The sequence below is a fragment of the Cricetulus griseus genome, chromosome 6 (assembly GCF_003668045.3).
Source record: "Cricetulus griseus strain 17A/GY chromosome 6, alternate assembly CriGri-PICRH-1.0, whole genome shotgun sequence".
NCBI classification, from domain to species: domain Eukaryota; kingdom Metazoa; phylum Chordata; class Mammalia; order Rodentia; family Cricetidae; genus Cricetulus; species Cricetulus griseus.
The window spans coordinates 119,668,791-119,694,391 of NC_048599.1; the positions used below are offsets into that span (position 1 = coordinate 119,668,791).

The 25,601-nt window shown below is 35.4% G+C and overlaps 1 protein-coding gene across 3 annotated transcripts in view; it reads right to left on the reverse strand.

Moving 5' to 3' along the window:
• Galnt13 (polypeptide N-acetylgalactosaminyltransferase 13) overlaps window positions 1-25,601 on the reverse strand; it is a 635,093-nt gene that overhangs the window by 209,619 nt on the left and 399,873 nt on the right. For all 3 annotated transcript variants that reach the window (XM_027420412.2, XM_035446586.1, XM_027420413.2), the window contains one exon: window positions 19,664-19,781. In XM_027420412.2, the coding sequence (XP_027276213.1) occupies window positions 19,664-19,781 (118 nt within the window). The remainder of the gene's footprint in view (window positions 1-19,663; window positions 19,782-25,601) is intronic.

Consider the following 25,601-nt stretch of genomic DNA (forward strand, 5'->3'; position numbering starts at 1 on the left):
TTCAGAAATAGGGACTTAACTTCCTTCTTTTGGGGCAACAAAAGGCAACAGTTACAGTCTGTGGTCTAGTTTTCTTAGATGGTTTTGGCTCTTGTGTGAGCATTGTTAGCCTAGATGTAAATTTTCATTGAAATTATAAATGCATATTTATATTTATAGGGAGTTATGTGTATTGTGGGGTTTGGGAAGCACCTTAATAGTATAATCTTTATGACTTTTTTTTCAGTCATCCTTATTGTTATTTGACCCTCCTTTCTCCTGCATTTATATCTCTTTAAGTAGAGCTCGCATTATTTTCTCATTTCTTCCTTCCGATCACTGTACCCTGATATTCCATCTTCTATTAATCCTCAAGCAAGGCAAAGGTCCCTTCTTATTTTCCTGGTTTCTGCAGTTATCAGGAAATGAACTCACATTTGAGACCAACAAAGCACTAAAACACTAAGCATGGAGCTGTAGCCAAATATTTTCTCTTTGTACGTAAGGCTCACTCAACAAGAGGGAAATAATGTCAGGTACTGGAAACCTAGACAAAGACTTGAGGCTAGTGAAGTTTTACAACTTGGAGGAAAACATACAACCACTATTTTATTAACACAGCCTAATTCCTAATTACATAATAAATATTTATCTTTATGCTCCATGGTAAGTGTAGTCCTTAACCCTCATTAAGCAAACTTCTTTTTGGAACAAAGATCATTAAATATAACCACAATGAATCAAGCTGCAGAGTTGTGGAGCCCAGTCCCAGTACATACATATGCAAAACAGACTCTGCAGCCCAGGCTGGGAAAGTTTTCGAAACGAGGGGAACCAGAATATCAGAGAGATTAATGTGAGAATCTTTACTAGTAATGACAGAAGCTGCACTCATACAATCTTACTAAACCTGACTGCCAAAATATAGGATGAACTAGGTCAATAAGAGACATGATAATGTGAGTTGGGGAAAGACAAGAAGACCTCAACCCCAGACAAAGTACTATAGGAAGCTTAGGAATGCTGAATGGGAGAAACACCTCCCCCTGAGATGTTCATAACATTGATTAGCAGATAACAAATGATCAATACTGAAAACATGCATATCAGAAAATTGAAATAGAGTGAGAAGGAATATAGGGGCTTAGAAAGAGAAAGGGGAATGGGAAAGATGTAATTATAATCCCAAAATTAAGGAAAAAACAAAAAGTAGATGACTTCTGAGGAAGGACATGTGAGATAGACATATGGTCTCCACATGGAATCTATACAAATGCATACACATCCAACCACATGAATAAACACACACATACACACACACACACACACACACACACAGAGAGAGAGAGAGAGAGAGAGAGAGAGAGAGAGAGAGAGAGAGAGAGAGAAAGAAAGTGTAATGAAGGTGGTCCTGTCAAACTCATTATGAAAATATACATTTTCCCTCTTGTGAAGTGTTTTCTTGCTTTAGATAGGTCTCAAATTTTATAAAACTAGTAAAAAACACCAAATAACACCAAATATATACATGTATCCTTGTAATATGAGCACAGCCAAGCTGAGGCATTAAGATGGGTAATTCGAATCCAGGTTTTACATGCCATATGTCCCACCGCTCTTCTTAAACTGGGGTTATGATTTCATATAGAGGAAACAGAATTGAATGTTGGGCCACAAAAATTTGGCAAGAGTTAAAAGTCTTCTGAATGCACACAGACTGAAAGTTTAATTCAAAATCAGATGTTTACTGTATCCTAGAAATAACTGACAGTATGGACCATTCCCTTGTACTGCAATGCAAGACTTTACTCTAGCCTTGGTTCTGTAATACATAGTCACACTTTGCATTGAACATGCTGGCTGTCACAATATGCAACACCAAGATTTGAAGCTACTGGATGCAATGGCTAGCATCTGTTTTTCATGTATGTGAAAAGCTTTTGTTTTGAAAAACTGAATGCTTTAGTTATGGAAATAAGGGATAATATTTTCCTGATCACCATTGCTTGTAATATAAATATCAAATAAGTATAGCTTTGGATTGTATTATATTAGGATGTTTAAGTTTAAATGGTTGGCTGAGTTGCTGACTTGGGTCTCATTAAAAAATGCTAAATAAATTTTGGCATGTAATTAAGGCAAAATTTTCAATACTTACTAAAATGGCCATACATATAATTCTGCAATTTTTGTATTGTGTATTTACTTAATACAAAATGAGTATTCTAACCATTAACAATTACAAAATCAAAACATTGCTCAATTCTGAAAAACATTGAATATATTTGAAGTCCTAAAACAGTAGTTACCAACCTTCCAAACTATGTGACCATTTAATATATTCCTGATGTTGTGGGGATTCCCCACCATAAAATTATTTTCATTGCGACTTCATAATTATAAGTTTTCTACAGTCATGAATTGTAATGTAAATATCTCTGCTTTTCAATGGTCTTAGGTGGCCCCTGTGAAAGAGTCATTCAACCTACAAGTGGTGGAGACCCACAGGTCAAGAACCACTGTCCCAAAAAATCATATAAGGATTACTTATTTGTTTCGAATAAACAAATAAATCTCTTTCATATGTATGAAAAGCTTATCTTTAATAAGTGTTAAAATAGGATACATAGCATCCCAGACTTAATTTATTTTACCTTAAACATATTGCTAAATGCCCTTTCCCTATAATGAGATTGATGATTTCCTCACATGCCATCATAGAGCAATCACGCAGTAGCTGATGGAAGCAGAAGCAGAGATTCACAGTCAAGCACTGAGCCAAACTCCTGGATTCCAGTTGCAGAGAGGGAGGAGTGATGGGCAAAGGGGTCAAGAGCAGGCTGGGAAAACCCACAGAAACAGCTGACCTGAGCAAGTGGGAGCTCAAGGACCACAGTCTGACAGCTGGGGGGACCAGCATACTACCTAACCAGGGCCCCTGGGGTGCCAGTTGGGAGGCCTGGGCAGTCTATGTGGCCTCTGGCTGTGGAAGCAGTATTTATCCCTAGTGCACAAATGGGCTTTAGGAGCACATTCCCTGTAGAGGGATACTGTCTCAGCCTAGATACATGGGGGAGGATCATGATCCTCTCCCAAATGATGTGACTGGTTTTAATGATCCCTCATGGAAGCCCTTACTCTCCCAGGGGTTTGGATGGGGGTGGGATGGAGGTTTGGTGGGGAACATGGGAGAACAGGAGCGATAGGGAACTGGGATTGCTATGTACAATAAGATTGTTTTTAATTTAAATAAAATGGAGTACTACTCAGCAGAAAAAAGCAATGGAATCTTGAAATTCGCAGGCAAATGGATGGAACTAGAAGAAACCATCCTGAGTGAGGTAACCCAGTCACAAAAAGACTAACATGGTATGTACTTACTCATATATGAATTTTAAACATAGAGCAAAGGTTTACCAGCCTATAATCCTCTTCACCAAAGAAACCAGGAAACATGAAGGACTCTAAGGGATAAATAGACCCCAGGAATGGGAAGTGGCATGAATTCCTGAGCTAATTGGGAGCATGAGGGTAGGGGAGAGGGTGCTGCCACAATAAGAGCAAGAGAAGAGGAGAAGAGGAGAGGAAATGGAGTAGCAGAGATATTGAGTAGGGGGAAGAATAGAGGAGAGAGAGAAGGATGAGAGATACCATATTAGAGGGAGCCACTATAGGTCCAAGAAGAGATCTGGAACTAGGGAGATGTACAGAGACCTACAAGACTGACACGATCTGACAATCCAGGCAATGCAAGAGATGAAAACCTAAAAGCCCTTCCCCTAAAATGAGACTGATGACTACTCTTTATGCCATCCTAGAGCCCTCATCCAGTGGCTGTTGGAAGCAGAGACAGACATCCACAGAAATACACTGAGCTGAAATCTGCAATCTAGTTGAAGAGAGGGAGGAATGAAGATCGAAGGGGTCTGTACCAGGTTGGAGAAACCCAGAAATAGTTGGCCTGTACAAGGGAGAGCACATCGACCCCAAATGCTATCTGGGAGGCCAGTACAAGACTGATCCAGCCCCCTGAACATGGATGCCAATAAGGAGGCCTCTGCACTCCAGGGAGCCTCTGGATGTGGATTAGCATTTTTCCCTGGTATAAGAAGGGTCTTTGAGAGCCCATCCCATGTGAAGGGATACACTCTGGCCCTGGACACATGGGGAAGGACCTAGGGCCAGCACAGGAAGATTTGGTGGACTTTGCAGAGCCCTTGTTGAGGGCCCTACCCTGCCTGGGGAGTGGTGAGTGGGGTGGGGGATAGGTTGGGGGTGAGGGTGGAGGGATGGGGGTGAAGGGAGGGAGAGGGAGAAGAGACTTACATGTGAAACAAGCCTGTTCCCTAACTTGAATTAATAATAATAATAAAGCAAATATTTACGAGCAGTAAAAAAATTGAATAAAAAAAATTTGAAACCAAAAATATTAGACTATGTGATTCCCTTGTTTTACAATTAATATCCTTAATAAATCTCAACTGTGAGTATGTAGAAGTGACCAAATACTGGGAAGAAGAGCTTGTGATTTCTTAAATGATATTCAGGTGAGACACATATCACTTTTATGTTGTTTTAATCCTGTCCCTGATTATAAGATTGTCTGATATCTGGAACATCTGTCTTTTCTTGTCACAGAGCTCATGAGAGCTTCATGAGGCTGCTCTAGGATTCATGCCCAAATAGCCCCCTTTATATATTAGTAGACCTCATGACACCCAACTGCAATATGTGGCACCTCTTGCTCTTCTACATATTCCAGAAATATATACAAAGAACTCAAATAAGAAGAAAACCCAATAACTCAGAAAATAGTTGCTCTAGAGTTACTGAGATTCTCTACCATAAATGTAACTAACTTTAGTTGTCTCTTTTTAGTTGAAGTGAGGTCTCTGTGTGACATGTAAGATGGTCCTCCTGTGTACCTTGTAATGTGATCTTCCTGTGTATCCTGTAATGTGAAACCCCCCACACACTGTGTACATTATAAGTTGTAAGGTCATCCTCATATGTAACTTGTAAAGTGGTTCTCCTATGTAATTTGCAAAATCATCAAGCCAGCATGATGATGGATTTGAGGGCTGGGAGTGACCTCTTACTTCTCTTCAGAATTTTTCTCAGGATTTGGCCAGCATCTGTTCAGCAAATTTATATTGGCCATTGACTTTGTGCCAAGCATTCTGCTGAGCAGAGAAGGTGTACCTTTCTTGTATCAGGCATGTGAAACCTTTTTACAGTGCTTTATTTCAAATAAGTCCTTTTTCAGGTGGGCAGGGGACATAAATAATTCTAATGCCACCAATGGAAAATTATGGTTTTCTTTCAAAAATTATCTTGCAGATACATTTTTTATGAAGCAAGACAAGTATGAAACACATAAAATGTCTACACTGATATATCCCATGTGCTTATTAAAATGCCCACAAACCACAGTGTGAGAGGATGATGCAATACTACTTAGAGTTTTTTGATTAATAAATTAAATTCAGTGTCAACAACATTGAAGACTAGAAATGAGCTGATAAACAATTACGATAAATCTACGGGCTTAGGTTAGTGACAATACATTGCCTTATAATGCATAATGTCCTGTTTACAGGATCAATTGTGTGTATGTGTGTGAGTCTGTGTGTATTTCTTGCTGTGCGTAGAGATAAATGAAACAACAGATACTCAGTGGAAGTTGAATTTTTTTTCTACTCAACATGATTCTTAAAGCATAGTAAGGATGACTTCCTCTGCTCATTCTCTTTCCTTGAAAGCACTGTTCTTTGACATTTAAAGTTACTTCCTGTGAAATGTTTTGTGAGGAAGTCATGGTTAGTAGAATGCTTTTGATTCTTTTCTCTAAAGTCAAACAATACCGCGAACTTCAAAGAATCAGAGTACAGTTGTTGGACACAGGAGAGGAGGATTTGTTAGTCAGTAGTACCAACTGCTAATCATGTAGCTTTCTCTATGATGCTCAGAATACCCAGCTATATAATAAAATTATAAAAAGCCACAGTATTCTGATAAGGTTGCAGTAAAATAATGAATATGCAGAATTCTTGCTACCTAAAAGTATTGCACACATTACTTTATCTCCTCAGTAATAGTCAACGCATATTGCAGGCATTTATTTCATCAATTGTCTATTCTATTTAGACATAACTTTGTATTGAAATATTTGCTATCAGTCTGTATTTTGTTTTATTCCTCTATGCTAAAAGGATAGAAAATATGAAATAATTACTTTGATGATATTTACCCCTTAAGTCATTCTACAGTTTCTTTCCTGTTTGCTGGTAAAAGTGTTTTAAAAGTTTTTCTTCCACTACATATCTTCAAAATCCAATTACCTTATCTTATTTTCCAGAATCCTGAATCCATCATTCAGAACTGCTCATGAAGCTTTTTATGAGCTTTCATTATTCTTACTTTCTTCCTTCTCTGCAGCAGTTGACACTATTGACAATCACCATAATTTTCTAAGTTTTTGTGACATTATATTAGTTCTTCTATGACAGCTTTGCCTTCAGTTTCTCTTCCTTCTCCCACCCCTAAATGTAGGTGCTACTTAAGGACGTTCCCTGCTCTGTTGCTTTCCCTATTTTCTCTCTTGGCGAACCCATCCATGCTCAGATACTTCTTTAATTATAAATTCTGTAAAGGTACCTTTCAAATCTGTCACCTTGCCTATACTTTGCCTCAGCTCTTCAACACAATTTCTAACTTTACCAAGTACATCTTTAACTTTATATGACCTTAAAGAGAGTAGAGTTTCCATTCTAGTACCCAAATGGTGACAAAATATTCAGTTCTTGAGGTCTTTTGCAGTTATATAGGTGCACAAGTGATAGTCACTATAGGCAGAGCTAATTACTAAAATCATACATTTCATCATAGGAGTAGTGAGATGGACTATATAAATATAGTTTTTAAAAAGTTTTTTATTAAAAATTTCCAAAATCCTGATGATTTCTCAAAACCTCTGCACTTTAGATAGACATTTCAGAAATAGACTATAAAATGGTTTGGCCAGTTAGAGACAAAAACACATAATTGCTCAATTAAAATTGATAGAAGGTATAGAGAAATGATTGAATGATCTTCAGTATAAAATGTCTAAATAAATAAATGTCTAAATAAATGGTAATATAGGGAAAACTTTTATGAGGGAGTGAGACATCACAGAAAGAAATATCAAGCAACACACTCTTGACAATAAAAAGGGTTGATAACTTCATGATAAAATTTTCTGTCCATTTTAGCATATTTGTAGTACAAATTGTGGTTAGTTTGAAAAACAATGAAAGTGTTTTTAGAATCTTTAATCTATCTAGTCAGATTTTTAGAGGTGGTAAATAGTGTGGAGTTGATAATTTTCAAGGATAATTAAAAATGAGTTAAAATCTACAATCAGCTTTTCCAAAATCCTTAATTACTGTTTCATTTGTACTTAACACTCAATTTTGAAGTTACATCAAAGCCTGCGCTTAGTATTATCTCACACCTCAGAGTCATTCCTCATATCTAGAATCTGTTATTGCTAAAACTGTTGAGGCTTATTTAAATGAATTTCATAATTAGTTTCTTTTTTTAAACTACATTTCTGGTTGACTAGAACAACAGTGGAATGATTGGTAGTCAAGTACTTAAGATAGACATCACTAAGGGTGACAGTATAATCATAGCTTAAGATGCTGCACATTTATTGCAGTAGTTACCATAGAGATTTAAATTTGGATCTTTAATAAAAAGTGCATGGGCTTGACTTTGAATCCATTAAATCTGGCTAGCAGTAGGTTTCCTAGTCAACTGTTTATGGAAGCAATAGTGTTGGAACTTTGTCTTAGAAATCATTTTGGAACCACATACTTAAAATTATATCATTTTCTTGAGATTTTAAAAAATATATTATTTATTGGGTAAATGAAATGCAATTCCACAAGTACATATGCAATTCTTTGTGATACCACATTCATTTAATTTTTCTAGAGGGGAAACAAAGGTCAGATATGAAATCTCTCTCCATTACTCTCTCTCTCTCTCTCTCTCTCTCTCTCTCTCTCTCTGTGTGTGTGTGTGTGTGTGTGTGTGTGTGTGTGTGTGTGTGTTCAGGGAGGTGAAAGGAGGAAGAATGACACGATCTTCTATTGATTTCTACCTGACTCCCTAAAACACGGCTTTTCAACAAACATCATATGTCACTTTTTTGGTTAAACATATTTCCTTGAGCCTCATGTCTTTGTCTTTGAACCACTGTGTAGTTGTTACAGAGCCTAAGATGAGGTATGGCTTTTTATGTGTGGATGTAAACATAACAAAAAAAGTGTTATGTTGTGTTCTTACTCCTTTTCCATATTCACAAACTTAGGTATAAAATATTCAAGGATTAAATTAGAAGCAATAAGAACAACAAGCTAACAAACAACAACAAAACCAAATAAAGAAGAAACCCAGATGTCTATTCTATGCTCTGAATTTCTGATGTTACCTTTGAGTCAGGACCACAGAACTTTCCAAAGCATTTTAATTTTATTATTATGTATGAACCTGCATGCTGCATGTGTGTGGCACAAGTTGAACAGCATATGTGTGCAAATCACATGACAACTTTGAAGAGTCATTGATTTCTTCCTATGTGTTGTGGTAATTACACACAGATCAAAATACTTGCATGACCAGCAAATTTGGCCACTGAAGGGTCTCATCAGACCTAAATTTTCTAATTCATAAATTCTTCCTGGGCTGTATAAAAGCAAAGCAATCTTCCTCCTGTTTGAACATAATCTTCTATGCAATGGTATCTAGAATCCTGCCTTTTATGTCATTTTTTATTAAATTCCCACTCTAATTGAAATAAAAAAAGCCATATCTGTAGTAGCATTCATGGAATCTAGTGAAGGCTTAGGTATATATTCTGATTGCATCTAAAGAATGTGTCTACTACTTCAGAAGTGGCAGAAAGTATAAAAATGAACATTTAAAGATTCATTGAAGAAAAATTAGTGGGAGAAACACTACCTCATATGCTTAATAGATGCTGAAATCTATAGTCACACTGGAGAAGCAACAGCACATTTGGAAGCTCTAGAGCAAAAAGAAGCAAACTCACCCTGGAGGAGTAGAGGCCAACAAATACTGAAAGTGAGGGCTGAAATCAATAAAGTAGACACAAAGAAAACAAAACAAAGAATCAATGTAACAAAGAGTTGGTTCTCAAGAAAATCAAGAAAATGGATAAACCTTTATCCAAAGTAACCACCAGGCAGAGAGAAAACATGAAAATTAACAAAATGATTAATTAAAAGGAGGACATAACAACAACCACTGAGGAAATCAAGAGAATCTTCAGGTCCTACTATGAAAACCTGTACTCCACAAAATTCAAATATTTGAAGGAAGTGGAAAACTTTCTGGATACTTATCACTTACCAAAATTAAGTCTAAGAGATAAGCAATTTAAGCAGACATATAACAACTAATGAAGTAGAAGCTGTCATCAAAAGTATCCCAACTTAAAAAAGCCCAGAGCCAGATGGTTTCAGTACAGAATTCTACCAAAAACTCAAAGAGCTAATGCCAATACTCCTCAAATTGTTTCACACAATAGAAGCAGAAGGCTCATTGCCAAACTCTTTTAATGAGGCTACAATCACCCAATCCACAAAAAGGCATAACTAAGAAAAAGAACTAAATACCAATATCCCTCATAAACACTGATGCAAAAATACGCAATAAAATACTGACAAATCGAATCAAGAATACATCAGAGAAATCATCCATAAGAATCAAGTAGGCTTCATTGCAGCCTACAATCATACCTCCAGAGAACCTATGAAACAAGGAGGACCTTAAAGAGAAATACATGATCCCCCAGAGAAAGGGAAAGGGACAAGATCTTCTAAGCAAATTGGGAGCATGGGAGGATGGGGGAGGGAGTTGGGAGAAAGAGAGGGGGAGAACAGGAGGGGAGAGGAGGACATGAGGGATCAGGAAGGCTCAGTCAGGAGAAGAATGGAGGAGAGCAAGACAAGAGATATTAGAATACAGGGAGCCATTATAGGTTTAAAGAGAAATCTGGCACTAGGGAAATATCCAGAGATCTGAAAGGATGACACCAAATAACAATTTAAGTAATGAGCTGGGTGTTGGTGGCATACACCTCTAATCCCAGCACTCAGGAGGCAGAGACAGACAGATCTCTGTGAGTTCAGGGCCAGCCTGGTCTACAGAGTGAGTTCCAGGTCAGGCTCCAAAACAAAACAGAGAAACTCTGTCTCAAAAATACAAACAAAAAAACAAAAATGAACAAACAAAAACAATCTAAGCAATAGTAGAGAGACTACCTTAAGTGCCCCTTCCTGATAATGAGATTGATAACCACCTTATATGCCATCCTAGAGTCTTCATCCAATAGCTGGTGGAAGCAGATGCAGACACCACAGCTAAACACTGAGCTGAACTCCAGGAATCCAGTTGCAGAGAGGAAAGAGTGATGAGAAAAGGGGTCAAGACCATGCTGGAGAAACCCACATAAACAGGTGACCTGAACAACAGCAGAACTCATGGACCCCAGTCTGAGATCAACAATTAATAAATGGGTCCTCCTAAACTGAGAAGCTTCTGTAAGGCGAAGGACACAGTCAACAAAAAAAAATGGCAGCCCACGGATTGGAAAAACATTCGACAACCCCACATCCCACAGAGGGTTGATCTCCAAAATTTACAAAGAACTCAAGAAGCTAGTCTCCAAAGCACCAAATGATCCAATAAAAAAGTGGGGTACAGAACTAAGTAGACAATTCTCAATAGAGGAATCTAAAATGGCAGGAAGACACCAAAGAAAGTGTTCAACATCCTTAGCCATCAGGGAAATGCAAATCAAAACAACTCTGAGATACCATCTTCAAGCTCTATTACAGAATGGCTAATATCAAAAACACCAATGATAGTTCTTGCTGGAGAGGAAGTGGACAAAGGGGACCACTCCTCCACTGCTGGTGGGAGTGCCAACTTGTACAGCCACTTTGGAAATCAATATGGCGATTCCTCAGGAAAATGGAAATCAGTCTACCTCCAGATCCAACAATTCCACTCTTGGGCATTTACCCAAATAGTGCACATTCATACAACAAGGACATATGTTCAACTATTGTTTTCTCTTTATTCTTTGTAAAAAAAGCAAACACACACACACACACACACACACACACACACACACCATAAAAACATGGTTAGGAGAGTTTAATTAAAACAATTTAATTTCTTACATGACATTTATTCAGTCTCATTTAAAAACAAATTGCTAGAATGTATAATCTTTAAGCAAATTCTGGGGTTTTACTCTGTGGTTTAAATATAAAAGCCCCCCATTTGAATAAGACATATGTTTAGATAAATCGTCATCGTCAACTCACAGGTGTAGAATAAACATTAGAAAACCTACATATAAAGCCAGACGTGGTAGACACTAGCTAATATCCCAGCATCAGAGGGTGGCTGTTGTGAGTTCTTGACTAGCCTCTGCTATCCAATGAGATCCTGTTTAAGCAATCAGCAGCATTAGCAAGAAAAAGCAATAGAAAGAAGCAGGTAGGAAAAGAGGGAGAGAGGAAATCTAAGCTTTAGAGTTAAGAAATATGTCTACTGGAACGGATTTGGCATGCAGGAAATGAGGGAGTTGTTTGTTGGATCAGCTCATTAACATTGGTTTATATTCTTTATAAGGTCATGTATACATATGACCTCAGTTTGTCACCTCATAACTTTATTAAAACTGAGCCAAATAAATCACTATATAAACAAACTTAAAGTTTCCTTTAACATACTTAGGGAAAACTGTTCCACTAGAACACATAAATTGAAATCATTAATAACATAGGATTACACTAAGATTAATTCCAATTAAGTGAAAGACTTCCATCATATTCCAGTTCTTATAATTTTTCAAGTAAAAAGAAAATGAAGTCATGTTTCTTCATTGACAATAATATTTTTCCTTATGCAAAAGAATTAAGTTTATAAAAAGGCAAAGAGTTCTTCTAGAACTATTCCGGGAAGACTTTAGTCTGAAATGATTCCCAACTAGCTCATCATTCTGACTTGTTTCACTTGTTGAAATCCACATCAGATGAGTATTTCTGGGAAAATTTCTGATATCTTCTAATATCCTAAACAGTTTCCTTAGCTTCTTTCCACACTGCTTTTTGTTTTTTTCATTTTTCTGCTGTTTATTAACTTCTTTCCACCTCATTGCTTGTACAGTTCGAAAAGAAGTCAATTTCATACACTAAGACCTTTTCCTTGCTTATATAAACCATACGTGTGTGTGTGTGTGTGTGTGTGTGTGTGTGTGTGTGTGTGTGTGTGTGTGTGTGTGTGTGTGTGTGTGTGTATTGAACTTTACAATGGAATTTGTAAGAAAAGCAAATTGGTACCTAGAAAGAAAGTCCTTTCTCTGAAGTAAATGATAATTTATTAATAAAAATATTGATTATTAATGTCAATAACAAAAATAAATAGTAGCCACATAATAATAGTCAAACTGTATTTTCCCAAATTCATTTTTCTTTTGTTTAACTATGGGCTATTTTTGAGTTTGGGACAAATTTTTTTTTTCTACATGCATTTTCAGTGCTCCAATCCCATTTATTGAACATACTGTTTTCCTGCTATAAACCTTGGAATATTTCCTTACACTATTAGCTCATGTAATTATAGGTTTGTTTCCAGATTTTCAGTTTGTTCCACCTCCTTGCTTTTATTCCTATTCCATTGTCTTAATTACTATAACTAGCAATACATTTTAAACCATACCATTGTTCAACTTTTTGTTTTACAAAAATGATTTTAAGCATTCTATATCACTTTTGTTTTTATTTGGGTTTTAGAATTAGTTTGCCCAATTCTATGAAGAAACATTCTCTGGAGTCTGCTTAGTGTCAGTGCATGGGAGGTAGAGCTGTCTTTATAATATGGAAGCTATCAGCAAGTAAATATGGTACATTTTAAAATTTTTTTAGATCTTTTGCTTCTCAAAGTAGGAAAATGCAATTTTATTATTGTCAGATAATCACTAAATCACATTTTTATTGCTACAATAATAATTTTTCAGTTTGATGGAGTTGAATCCTGTATGGAAATGCAAATGACTATCATATATTTTAACAGTATTACAAATTCTGTTTATTTTTTGAGATTTTGTGGATAATATTTAGTCTTATCATTTTCCTTCCCAGAATGTTTTGCTTTGATTTTTATAACATTGCTCTACCAAAGGCTCCACTATAAATTTTAGTAGCACTTGTAAGAATGCCAAGTTTAGGACGGGCGTTGGTGGCGCACGCATTTAATCCCAGACCTCGGGAGGCAGAGGCAGGCTGATCTCTGTGAGTTTGAGGCCAACCTGGTCTACAGAGCGAGTGCCAGGATAGGCTCCAAATCTACACAGAGAAACCCTGTCTCGAAAAACCAAGGAAAAAAAAAAGAGAGAGAATGCCAAGTTTATCTTGTCCTCATCTTCCTGTGGGAGATAGTATTCCAACTCTTCTTTCCTTTAGTATATTTTATATGTGTATATGATATGCATGTGTACATGTATGTGGGTGCACATACACACAAGAATTTGTGTGTGTGTGTGTGTGTGTGTGTGTGTGTAGACTCAAGGTTGATGCTACTAATGGTCCTCTATTTGTCCTTTATTTATTGAAATAAGGTTTCCTAGTCAAAGCTAGAGTTGAAAGATTTGGCTAGTATTGCTAGCTAGCTTGCTTGGTTGCTTGTCTATATGTTTGCCAAGGTGGGAATTCTGGGTATCCTGCCATGCCCAAATGGCAGTTATGTGAGTTTATAGGTGTCTTACCCTCCTTCCTGCTCAAACAGAATTTTAATCACCAAGAAATGTCCCTGGCTCCTGTATTCCATTTTTTTTTATTGCTACAAGTGTGTAGATTTTATATCCAATCTTCATTATTTTTTCCAAACTACACCCCTTTATCAATTTTTGGTAATTCACTTGTTCAAATAATTGTTCTCTTTTCCTTACTTGAAAGTAGCAGAAAATGACTTTTTGTTAAACCTTTTCTCAAATCCATTCATTTGTTCAACTTACTTTTCTTCTTTAGATTGATAACATGGAGATACATAGTGACTAATTTTTACACATTCAGTGAAGAATTCCACTGAAAGGTAATATTTATAATTTGAGAGATTGACTCACTTTTAAAGTCTTCTAAGGTATTTTTTTAAATCTATTTTCACAAGGGACATTGTTTTGTCGTGTAATATTGTACTGGTTTGGTTAAATTTCTCTATCAGAGAAATGCTGATTTTATAAAGTCAGCAGGGAGATATTATTTCCATTTTTAAAATTTCTGAACATATTTGTATTGAAATTATGTATTCCTATAGAAACCATTGATAGAATTTGCCAGCAGTATTATCTGGCTAGAGTTACTGCCTGAAAATAGTCCCTATGATTCAGACATTTCTTTACTGGATGTGATACTAATGTTTTGATTTCCAGTGTGCTTTAATATTTTTCCTGTTTCTATTATTATTTTTAAGACAATCTGATTTTACATACTAATCCCAAATCCCTCTCCCTCCAGTCCTCCTGCTGCTCCCCCACCTTCTCCCTACCACACCCCATTCACTTCTCAGAGAGGGTGAGGCCTCCCATGAGGAAACAACAAAGCCTGTCACATCATTTGATGCAGGACCAAAGCCCTCCCTCCTGTATCTAGGCTGAGAATCCCTCTTTAGGGAATGAACTCCAAAAAGCAAGTTCATGCACTAGGGAAAAATACTGGTTCAACTGCTAATGGCTCCACAAACTCACCAAGCCACCCAACTGTCACCCACATTCAGAGGGCCTAATTGGATCTCATGCAGGTTCCCCATCTCTCAGTCTGGAGTCAGTGAGCTCCCACTTGCTCAGGTCAGCTGTTTCTGTGGGTTTCCCCATTATGGTCTTGACCCTTTGGATCATATAATCCTGCCTCCCTCTCTAGTACTAAACTCCAGGAATTCGTCTCAGTGCTTAGCTTTGGATCTCTGCATATGTTTCCATCAGTTACTGGATAAAGGTACTATGACTACAATTAAGGACTTCATCAATCTGATTAGAGGGGGAGGGCAGTTAAGGTACCCTCTCCATTATTGTTTAGATTCTTAGTTGGGATTAACCTTGTGGATTCCTGGGAATTTCCCTAGTGCTGGGTTTCTCATTAAACCCATAATGTTTCCTTCCAGCATAGTATCTCTTTCCTTGTCTCTCCCTCACTGTCCTTCCCCCCAACTCAACTTCCCCAATTGCTCATTTTATCAACTTTGCTAGGGTATTGTATAATTCTGTAATTTCCATACTGCTCTTAAAGATTTTTTTTATAACTAAAAAATTCCATCACTATTTCTCTTTTCTCTTTCAATGAATTTCATCCTTATTATTTTCTTCTTATGTGGGGAATTTGGGAGATACTTTGCATATTCAGGTGTTGAAGGGATTTTGATGTCCATTCTCTCATGACAAGATTTTAAGGATAAAGTTATTATTATTATTATTATTATTATTATTATTATTATTATTATTATTATTTGGTTTTTCAAGACAGGGTTTCTCTGTGTAGCCTATCCTGGCACATGCTCTGGAGAGCAGGCTGGCCTCGAACTCACAGAGATTCACCTGCCTCTGCCTCCCAAGTGCTGAGATTAAAGGCTTGTGCCACCAACACCCAGCAGGATAAAGTTATTATTAAGTGATACTCAGGAATCATGTGATTTGTTCAAGGCTGCAAAGCTTATTGCCATATTTCAATAGATGACTTCTATGGTACAATTCACATGTGGGAAATAATATATTCAAAACTGTATCCATAATTTATTTTTATCTTTTTTTCAAACATATAAATTATTGCCATGTCTTTTCCATTCTAGAGATGGAAAAACTAAAACTTCAGAAATACATTTATTCCAACTTACTTCCAAAGATAGTATTAGAGTTGGATTTTGGACCAGGCTGCTTAATTTCTAAAACAAACTTCTCTGCATTTCTCTCCCGGCTAATAGGAAGATCTTTACAGTTTTGCTTTCTTATAACTTTTTCCCAAATCAACTCAACTGAGTCAACAACTTGCAGATTCTTTCCATTGTCACATGAACAAAATGATATGGAGTATTAGGATCACTGATCTTTGTGTTATTAATATTTTTTGTGCTATTATTTATGAAAATAAGAAATTTTGGTAGCAATATGTATAGGTAACATGTTGATAAAATTACCATTTGAAGACAGCTGACACTTTATAGTAATTCAGAGTTCATATTATTTTATCATTTGTTCATTGCTCAGCATTCCTTCTATAAAATCCACAAATCTAGAAACTCTGTAAAATCCCAACCCCTTACCATCTTCCAAGAGTTAACAGTTCACTGACCTCATCCATTCTGTGATTATTTTCTTAAATACTAATTACTAATATATTAATACTTTATTGATCTTGCATATCATCAATTCCCTATACTAAAATACAAGTTCCAAAAGACCATCAAATTTGTCTATCAGTATTATATACTCATAATTTATTAAACTCAATAAATGTGAATTAAACTAATTCATTTATTAATTCATTTATCTAGATACTATCCTTAGTGTTTGTGTTACATCAGTGACATGTGCAAATTAGTGAAGAGAAAGATCTGAAACTAAATTTTTGCTGATGTATTTGAATCTCTCTGTGACTATTCTTACTGCTGCTGGGTATGCATTTTCTATCACAGGAGAGACCAATCAAAGAAAGATATCACAGATGAGGAAACCATGCCAGAAATCTGGAAAGAGAATGCATTTGTGTAGTAGTTTCATTCTTTCTTTAGTAGCAACTCCTTAGTCTGTTACATTACAGCAGGATGACAGAAGATGTAGTAGCAGGAAACATAACAGCAGAACTGGTGTTCACAGAAGGGTAGGTTTGGTGCTCAGTCATCCTCTTCCCAAATTACTGCCAACACCAGAAGACATGCCATTACACTATAGCAAGGAATTTTCTTTTTGGTCTTCAAGGTTATCTTCTAATGCTTTGTCATGGTATTTAAATCTATTGTTACTAATAAGCTGGAAACATCTGTTTCTTCTGAAAGCTATAACTTGTATCTAACTTGCTAATGTGTAGACATTCCTACATTTCACTAGTCATCATAAATAAAGTGATACCACAATGAAAAATAAAAGACAATTAACAATGCATTCCTTTCTTTTGTTTAAAATTTCCTCAAGCTTTTCAAGTATACTAATATTTTCCACATTCCAAACACTTCTAATGTTTGACTTCTAGTGGTAAATGAATATTCTACAGCTAAAAACCATACAATCATTACTATGACCATCATTTATTCAGCTGAGTTTAAAATCATCTGTTCACATATAAACTGTTTGACATATATAAGAAACAATTTCACCTGATTGTCAATAATATCTATGTCTTTTAAGAATGCTGTTCCATTAGAGTAAGAAAGCATCATGCCTTAGTCATTTCTGTATCCTCAACAATTAAAAAGTTTAAATCATATCTATATGCTGAATATAGGCCTGTCATGAAATATGTAAACTGGATAGTCAATTCAAGGTTATAGTAAAAATCACAATATATCATCCTGAGAACAACTCATAGATAAATATGGTGGGTGCTTAAACCAATAATTACTTTTGAAACCTTTGAAAACAGTCATTTGTGAGTATTTCAATTTGTTACTACTCCTAAGTAGTTGATCACAGAATCTACTATTATTTTCCAGAGTTCTGATTATTCTTAGGGGGCATCAGTTACCTTCTTTCTACTTTCCTGACATCCACATAACACCTTTTATCCATGTTTAACTTTGCCATACTTGCTGATCAGGCCCTTCTTAGTAATCATATTAGCCATGTAGTTATCTTTGACCATATCATTCAGTTTTCTTTCAATGTGGAAGATATGTAATCAACATTAAGGGGGGTACCGTAAGATAATCAAGTTTAATATATAGAACTGAGACTAGAGAGCACTTTGAAAAAGCAGAAATACACAAAAGTAAGCAACTGAGTCAATGGTAATAGCACGGTTGTTCTGTTGTTTTCCTCACACAATCCCAGAGAATGTCCAAAAAGTGTCTGTGAATAAGAACTTATAGACTTTTATTACTTACTCTAAGAAGTAAATTGTTGTTGTATTTATTAATATATTTTTCATTTATTTCTTTGTTTTATTTGTTTGCTTATTTTGATGTTTTGGGTCATTTCTTATTTCTGTCATTTTTACATCTATGCTAACAAGAATCTGTCTCCAAATGGCTTCAAATTATCTGCAAAAATATTACATAGACCTGATAATAAGAAGACAATTCTAATCATGTTACTAACTTTTTGTTGACAAATATAGCATTAATATATAGAGAAATAACTAAAAATATCTATTTATTGTCATGATAATCATATTCTATACAGACTATGTAAACCAAAAAGGCAGTTCTATTGCTTTTCAAACATCTCAACCATCTCAGACAAACTAAATTCTGCATTAGAAAAAAAATGAAACTTTAATGACATCTTAAAATTTAATGACATGTTTAAAAATTCTATTTGATGTTTTTTTAATTTTATTTTGATATCATGTATGTATGTATGTATGTATGTATGTATGTGCACCATGTGTGTTGGTGCCTGCATTGGTTGGAATAGGATGGCAGATACCCCAGAACAAAAGTTATAAATGATTGTGCAAAATCATAAGGATGCTGGGAATTAAATCTGAATCCTTGTAGGGGTTACAAGAACAGCACATACTTTTAAGCATTGAGCCATCTTTCTAGTTCCCTAAATTTTAACAATTTCTTACACAACATCATATATTTTTGTGTTGGTGAAAAACAAGCTTTCAACTTCAAGTTCGAAACTAATTGTCAACTTGTTACATAATATGTGCAGATTCTACTCATTTAATTTAACAGCTGATTTTGCTAAAATGCTACTGTTTTAAGTGCTTTGCATTGAGTTTATTAAGGAATAGTTACTCTTATTAAAATAGCTCTTTTTAAAAAATGTGTGTGGCTGAAAATACATAAAACCTCATTTCTATTTATTAGGATAAAGACACACTTTGGATGCTGCATTTGCAATTTTGCCTATAAAATATTAAATGATGTTATATAAACTTTGTTCTCAATTCTCATTTATTTGGGAGTTCTTTTATTAAGTGAAATTGTATTTTTTTCAAATAAATTTATTAAACACTAATATCTATAGTTGCAAAAACAATCATGCTTCTTGCAGAATTATCACGATTCTTTGACCACTGTTGATCTTAAAGTTCCCTAAGGACAAATTCATGCAGCACTTGCAATTCAGCTCACATAAACACTTCCCAATATCAGTTAAAGAACACAAGATTGGCTTATGGAGAAATGCTTCAAGCTTCAACAAGGGAAAATCCTAATACATTTTGACTATGAATGAAAATGTTTTGGAAAATGTAAAATTCTAAATTTAACAGTAAATTTTGCATGCAATAGGAATCTAGTAAAGGTTTTAAATAAACGTATATTGACCAAATGATCAGTAAATTGCATTACTTAGAGAAATGTTGACAGTAAATTATTGGGTCTGATAGGTGCATGCTACCACATACTATTTTCAAAGTTTAAAAATAAAGAAAAATTCAATTACCCTAAAAGACATTTCAAGATTCTCTCCACCCCAGATATCCATTCCTGCATCGTAAGTTCCTATCTCTTCAAAGTAGTTTCTGTCAATAGAAAATAGGCCACCAGCCATAGTAGGGGTCCTAGTTGAAAAAAAAGAAAAGAATATGTTTTGAAAACAATGTGTGGAGTTCAGTGATATTACAGCAAATAGTTTTGACAACTCAAATATTAAAATATTCCTCAAAAACTCATCCTGAAAACACAATGTCAAGGTGTGAAAGCATTTAAAATTTTTAAATTGCATTTGTATTTCACACTTTTTACAAAACTCCATTAAATTATTTGTCTTAATATAGATTATAAAACAGAAACACAGGAGGAACACTGCTAAGTTAAATCTGAGGCTTTACCTCCCCTGAGTCAAAGAAGGGAGGGGGTGCTGCCTTTTACATGGTCTTTAAACAGATTCCCTGATCTCAAAGACACCAGCTGTGATCTTGACCACAGAGTTACAAATCATTTTATTTTGAACTCTAGGAAACTGAGATTGTGCTTTCTTTATGAAAAAGATTCAGTTCCTATCTCAATACAAAAGTATAAACTGTTATGAAAATGTCTGCAGAGAGCACCTACTGTTGGTTACAAAAGCATTTTACAAAGCAGGTAAAGGAGCTTTTATATCCAATGGTTTATTATTCATTAGATACTTTAAAAGACAAAATTATTTGTCTAAGTCTAAAGATACACCCAAATCTCAGCTATTGCTTAGATTGCTAGTTGGGGTCAACCTTGTAGATCTCTGGACATTTCCCTAGTGCCAGGTTTCTCTTTAAATCTGTAATGGCCCTTCTCTTATGGTATCTCTTTTTTTTTGGGAGAAGAGGTTAGTGGGGAGCAGGGGAAGAAGGGAGGGAGAGGAAAGTGAGATAGACATGTAAAACAAGCTTCTTTCTAATTTAAAAGAAGTGGGGTGGAGATACAACCAAATCTTATCTACTATTCAATGATAGAGAAGGGATTTCACATGGACTCTAAAATTTCTACATACAAATAAATTTTTATTTGGTTCACATGTCTAAAATCCCTCTACATGAATTAAAATATTGAACATGGCCAAGGAAACAGTTGGGTTAACTGTAGATATTAACCTATTCCTCCTCTCTTCCAAATCCAAACCCCCATTCTCATCCCTGCCTCTGAAGCAAATGTGACACCTTCCACATACTCTCCTCCTTCTCAGCACCCATCTGCAGTGGATCACCCAAATCTTCCCCTTGGAATTATCCTACCTACACTCATGACTTTAGTTCCAAATCTAGTAGGCAAAACAGGGAACTGGTTAGGCGATCTGGAGATCTTCACCTCTTTCTCAGCATTTCCATGTCCAATGCTTGAGTCTCATTCCAAGAGACTTGTAGCTGAACACATGCTTTGGATTTTTTTCACACTGCCACCATTCCTAGGAGACTAAGCAGATCCTGAAGGAATATCCCACTTTCTTCCCTTCCCTTGGCCACATGTAGTAGGATCCCAGAAGTATTTCCTAGCAGGCAACACACAACCACCATATGCTTCTAAGAACCAGAGAGGGAAAAACAAACAAGCATGCAAAAACAAACAAACAAACAAACAAACAAACAAACAAAAAACCCAAACAAATAAAACCAAGGAACAAAATACACACCCAAAAAGATAAAACTAGATATCAACACCTAGAATTAGAATCCTCCAGAACCCAGATAGAATCTGGTATTAAAAATACAGCCAGGAAATATTACTCCACTAGAGTCCAGCAGCCCTAGCACAGTAGGCACAGAGAATTGCAACATAGTTAAAGCACAATACAAAGACTTTAAAATAGCCTTTATGAATGAGATAGAGGTCCTTAAAGAGAAAGTGATTAAATCCCTTAAAGAAATGTATGAAATACTTAGGAAAGAATGGGAGGAAATAAATACAAATAGTTCAAACCTTTAAAGTAGAAATCAAATCAATAAATAAAACCCAAAGTGAGGGATTTCTAGAAGTGAAAAAAATTAGAAACTCACACAAGAATCTCAGGGCAAATTTCACTGACAGAATATAAGAGATGGAAGAAAGAATCTTTGGCATTAAGACAAAACAGAAGATATGTATACCTTAGTCAAAAGAAATGTTAAATCTGAAACAATCCTGCCCAAAACATCCAGGAAATCTGAGACAATATGAAAAGACCAATTCTCAGAATAATAGGTATAGAAGATTGAAAAGAAATGCTCATCAAAGGTTAGAAAATATTTTCAAGAATTCAAAATAGAAATCACCCCTACTCTCTAATGTTTCTTCTGGTATAAGAAACATACAGAAACCTGCAAGGACAAAAGATCAGGTAACATATAAAGGAAGACCTATTAGAATTATAATCAACTTCTCAAGAGATGATCTAAAAGCCACAAAAAAAAGAAATCACACGCCAAAAGGAATAGACAGAAAAAAAATCAAATTCATGGCTGAAAACAATATATTAGAAACAAAAAAATCAATAAAAAGAATCAGTGAAACAGAGAGTTGATTCTTTGAGAAAAAGCAACAAGATTACCAAACCCTTATTATTTTAACTAAAGGCAAAAGAGAAGATCCAAATTAATAAAATTAGAGATGAAAATGTGGAAAAAACATCAGGCACCAGGAAATCCATAGAATAATAATGACATAATTTAAACACCTATATTCCATGAAAATGTAAAATCTAAAGTAAGTGTAATTTTCTCAATATGTAACACTTATCATAGTTAAATTAGGATGAGATAAGCAATTTTAATAGATCCCTAAGCCCTAATGAAATAGAAGCATCCACTGAAAGACTCCCAATGAAAAAAATCCCAGGGAAAAATATTTTTAGCAAAGAATTCTACCACACATTCAAACATGTGAATACCATCTCTGTTCAAATTATTCCACAAAATAGAAACATAATGAACATTGAATAATTTCTTTGCAAACCATATAAAGACCTAACAGAGACAAAGAATTATAGACCAATTGTCCCTAGGAACATGGATCCAAAACTTATCAATAAAATGCTAGCAAACTGAATTGAAATATGCATCTAGACGATTATCTCCAATGATAATGATCAAGTAGGCTTCATTCCAGAGTTTCGGGGATGGTTCAACATATGTGAATCAAAAATATAACCTACAATGTAAACAAAGTGAAAGACAAAAATCACATGATTATCCTATTAGATCCAGGAAATGCCTTTGTTGAAATCCACCCCCCTTTCACAATAAATATCCTTGAGAGTTAAGAGATACAATGGACATTCTGAAACATAATAAAGGCAGTTTAGCACAATCTCATAGCCAACATCAACATAAATGGAGACAAGTTCAATGTTATTCCATTAAAATTAGGAAAAAGCCAATGTTGCCTACCCCATTTGTAGCTACATCAATAAGTCAGCTAAAGGAAATCAATGGGATAGAAATTCCAAATGAACATGCCAAAGTATCTCTATTTGCTGATGATGTGAAGGTATATATAAGTAACCCTAAAAATTCCACAGGAAATCTCTACAGTTGATAAATACTGTCAGGAACATAAGTGGTTATAAAATTAAATCACAAAACTCAGTAGCTTTCCTATGAACAATTGACAAATGGACTGAGAAATAAATCAAGGAAAGACCTTTTCCAGTTACCTTAAATAATATAAAGTATCCAGGGGTAACTTTCCACAAAGTGGAAAATATACATGGTAAAATTTTATGACACTCAAGAAAAAAATTAAAGAAGATATTAAAAGATCTCCAATGTTCATGGATCAGTAAAGTTAGCATAACAAAAATTGTTATCCTACCAAAAGCAATATTCAGATTCAATAAAATCCCCCCTCATAATTACAGCATATGAAAGGACAATGGTCAGCTTCATACAGAACAGAAAATATCCCAAGATAGCTAAAGCAATCCTGGATAATAAAAAGAACTGATGGAGATATCAAGAAAATAGATAAACCAATTGAAAATTGGGATGCAGGTTAAACAGAAATCTCAAAGGAGGAAATTCAAATGTGAGAAACATTTAAAGAAATATTCAACATCCTTAGGCATCAGGGAGATACAAATCAAAACTATTTCATGATTTAATCTTGCACCTTTCAAAATGGCTTAGATCAGTAAAATGAGTAACTATTCATGCTGGCAAGGATGTGGAGTAAGGGGGACCCTCACCCATTGCTGATAGGCATGCAAACATGCACAGCACTATGCAAATTAGTGTGGTAGCACACCAGGAAGATGGGAATCAATTTACCCTAAAATCCATGTATAAAATTCTTGACCATATACCTAGAGGAAGCTTCATTCTTCCATTGAAACACTTGTACAACCATAGTCACTGCTGCTCTATGCACAATAATAATCAACGATTTGAAACAACTTAGATGACCCTCAACAGAAGAGTGGCTAAAGACATTATGGTACAGTTACACAAGTGTGTATCATTCAGCAATAAAAAAAATAAATTAAATCATATATTAAAAAGTTAAATGGATTGAACTCGAAAAAATCATCCTGAGTAAGGTAACAAAGACCCAGAAGGACAATCTGGTATGTATTCTGTGTATGGGGATATTAGCTGTAAAGTCAAGGATAAGCAAGGTATAATCTGTAGAAACACAGTGATTAGGAATAGATTAAGGGACTAGGGGAGAAAGATAGTTTTCACTAGAAAATGGAAATAGAATAGTTATTACGAGAAGTGGGAAGGAAGATGAATGTACAGAAGGACGAGGGAGGGAATATGTTAAGAATGCATAATTAAGGGCCATGTGAGGGATAGTATGGTAATTTAGTATAGTAAAAGTTTCCTAAAGTAGATACATGATAGATAGATAGGTACATAGATAGATAGATGTAGAGCTAGATATATGTATACATATTTATAATATATATATATAATCTAAATTAAATTCCAAAATAATGAGGTATACATATCCCCAACTAGTCATTTCATGTCAACAAGTGAAGCTACACATACCAGAATTGGGTGATATCTAAGTAGATCACAAAGGGGAAACATGAGAACTCCCACACAATCCTTGCAGTTGCCAAGACTAAAGGTTGCAAACACCAACCTAACAACAAACCCTTGGATCAACAATTGTGTCCTGTCTACAAGTTATGTCAGCGCAATGGTGGCACAAAATTTGTTAGAGTAATCAACCAATGTCTGATTTCAGTTAAGGATCACCCCAGGAGATGGAAGCCATATCCTACACTGCTAGGGTGACCAAGGGCCAAAAATAGATATTCTAGGGACCTAGGTTAAAACAAAATATTACTGTTATTTTTAAAGCCACATTAAAATACTTCTTGATGATAGTCTGCTCTAATCATAGATCAGTGCCTTTCTCAACTACCATCCGAGAAGTTTCCTCCTGCAGCAGATGGGAAAAAATACAGAGATCCACAGCCAGACATTATGCAATGAGGGAGACATGTCTTAGCCATAATTGGGAAATCTCCATCAAATCCCTCCCCTCAAGGCTCAGGGAACCCTGGGGAAGAAGAAACAGAAAAAGTATAAGAGCCAGAGGGGATGGAGGACACCAAGAATAAAAGGCTCTCTAAATCAGCATGATCAAATCACATATAAACTTAGAGAGACTGAGGCAGCATGCACAGGGGTTACAAGTGCCTGCACCAGATGTGCCCTAAAGTTGAAAGGAGAAATGAACACATGCCTCCATCCCTAACCCATAAGCAATTTCCAATTTATAAACACTTACAAAGTGAAAACTTAGTTTCCTCCAATGGATTCTCCCTGGGGAGGATGCATGCCCAGCAAAAGCTGGCCAACCAAAAAATCAAACTCCATGGCATGTTTGAAGGTGCCTTATCTTACAATGTCATATCAGGGCTTTCCTTTTTTTTTTTTTTTTTCAATCATCTTCTTAGTTTTAAGTATTCATATATT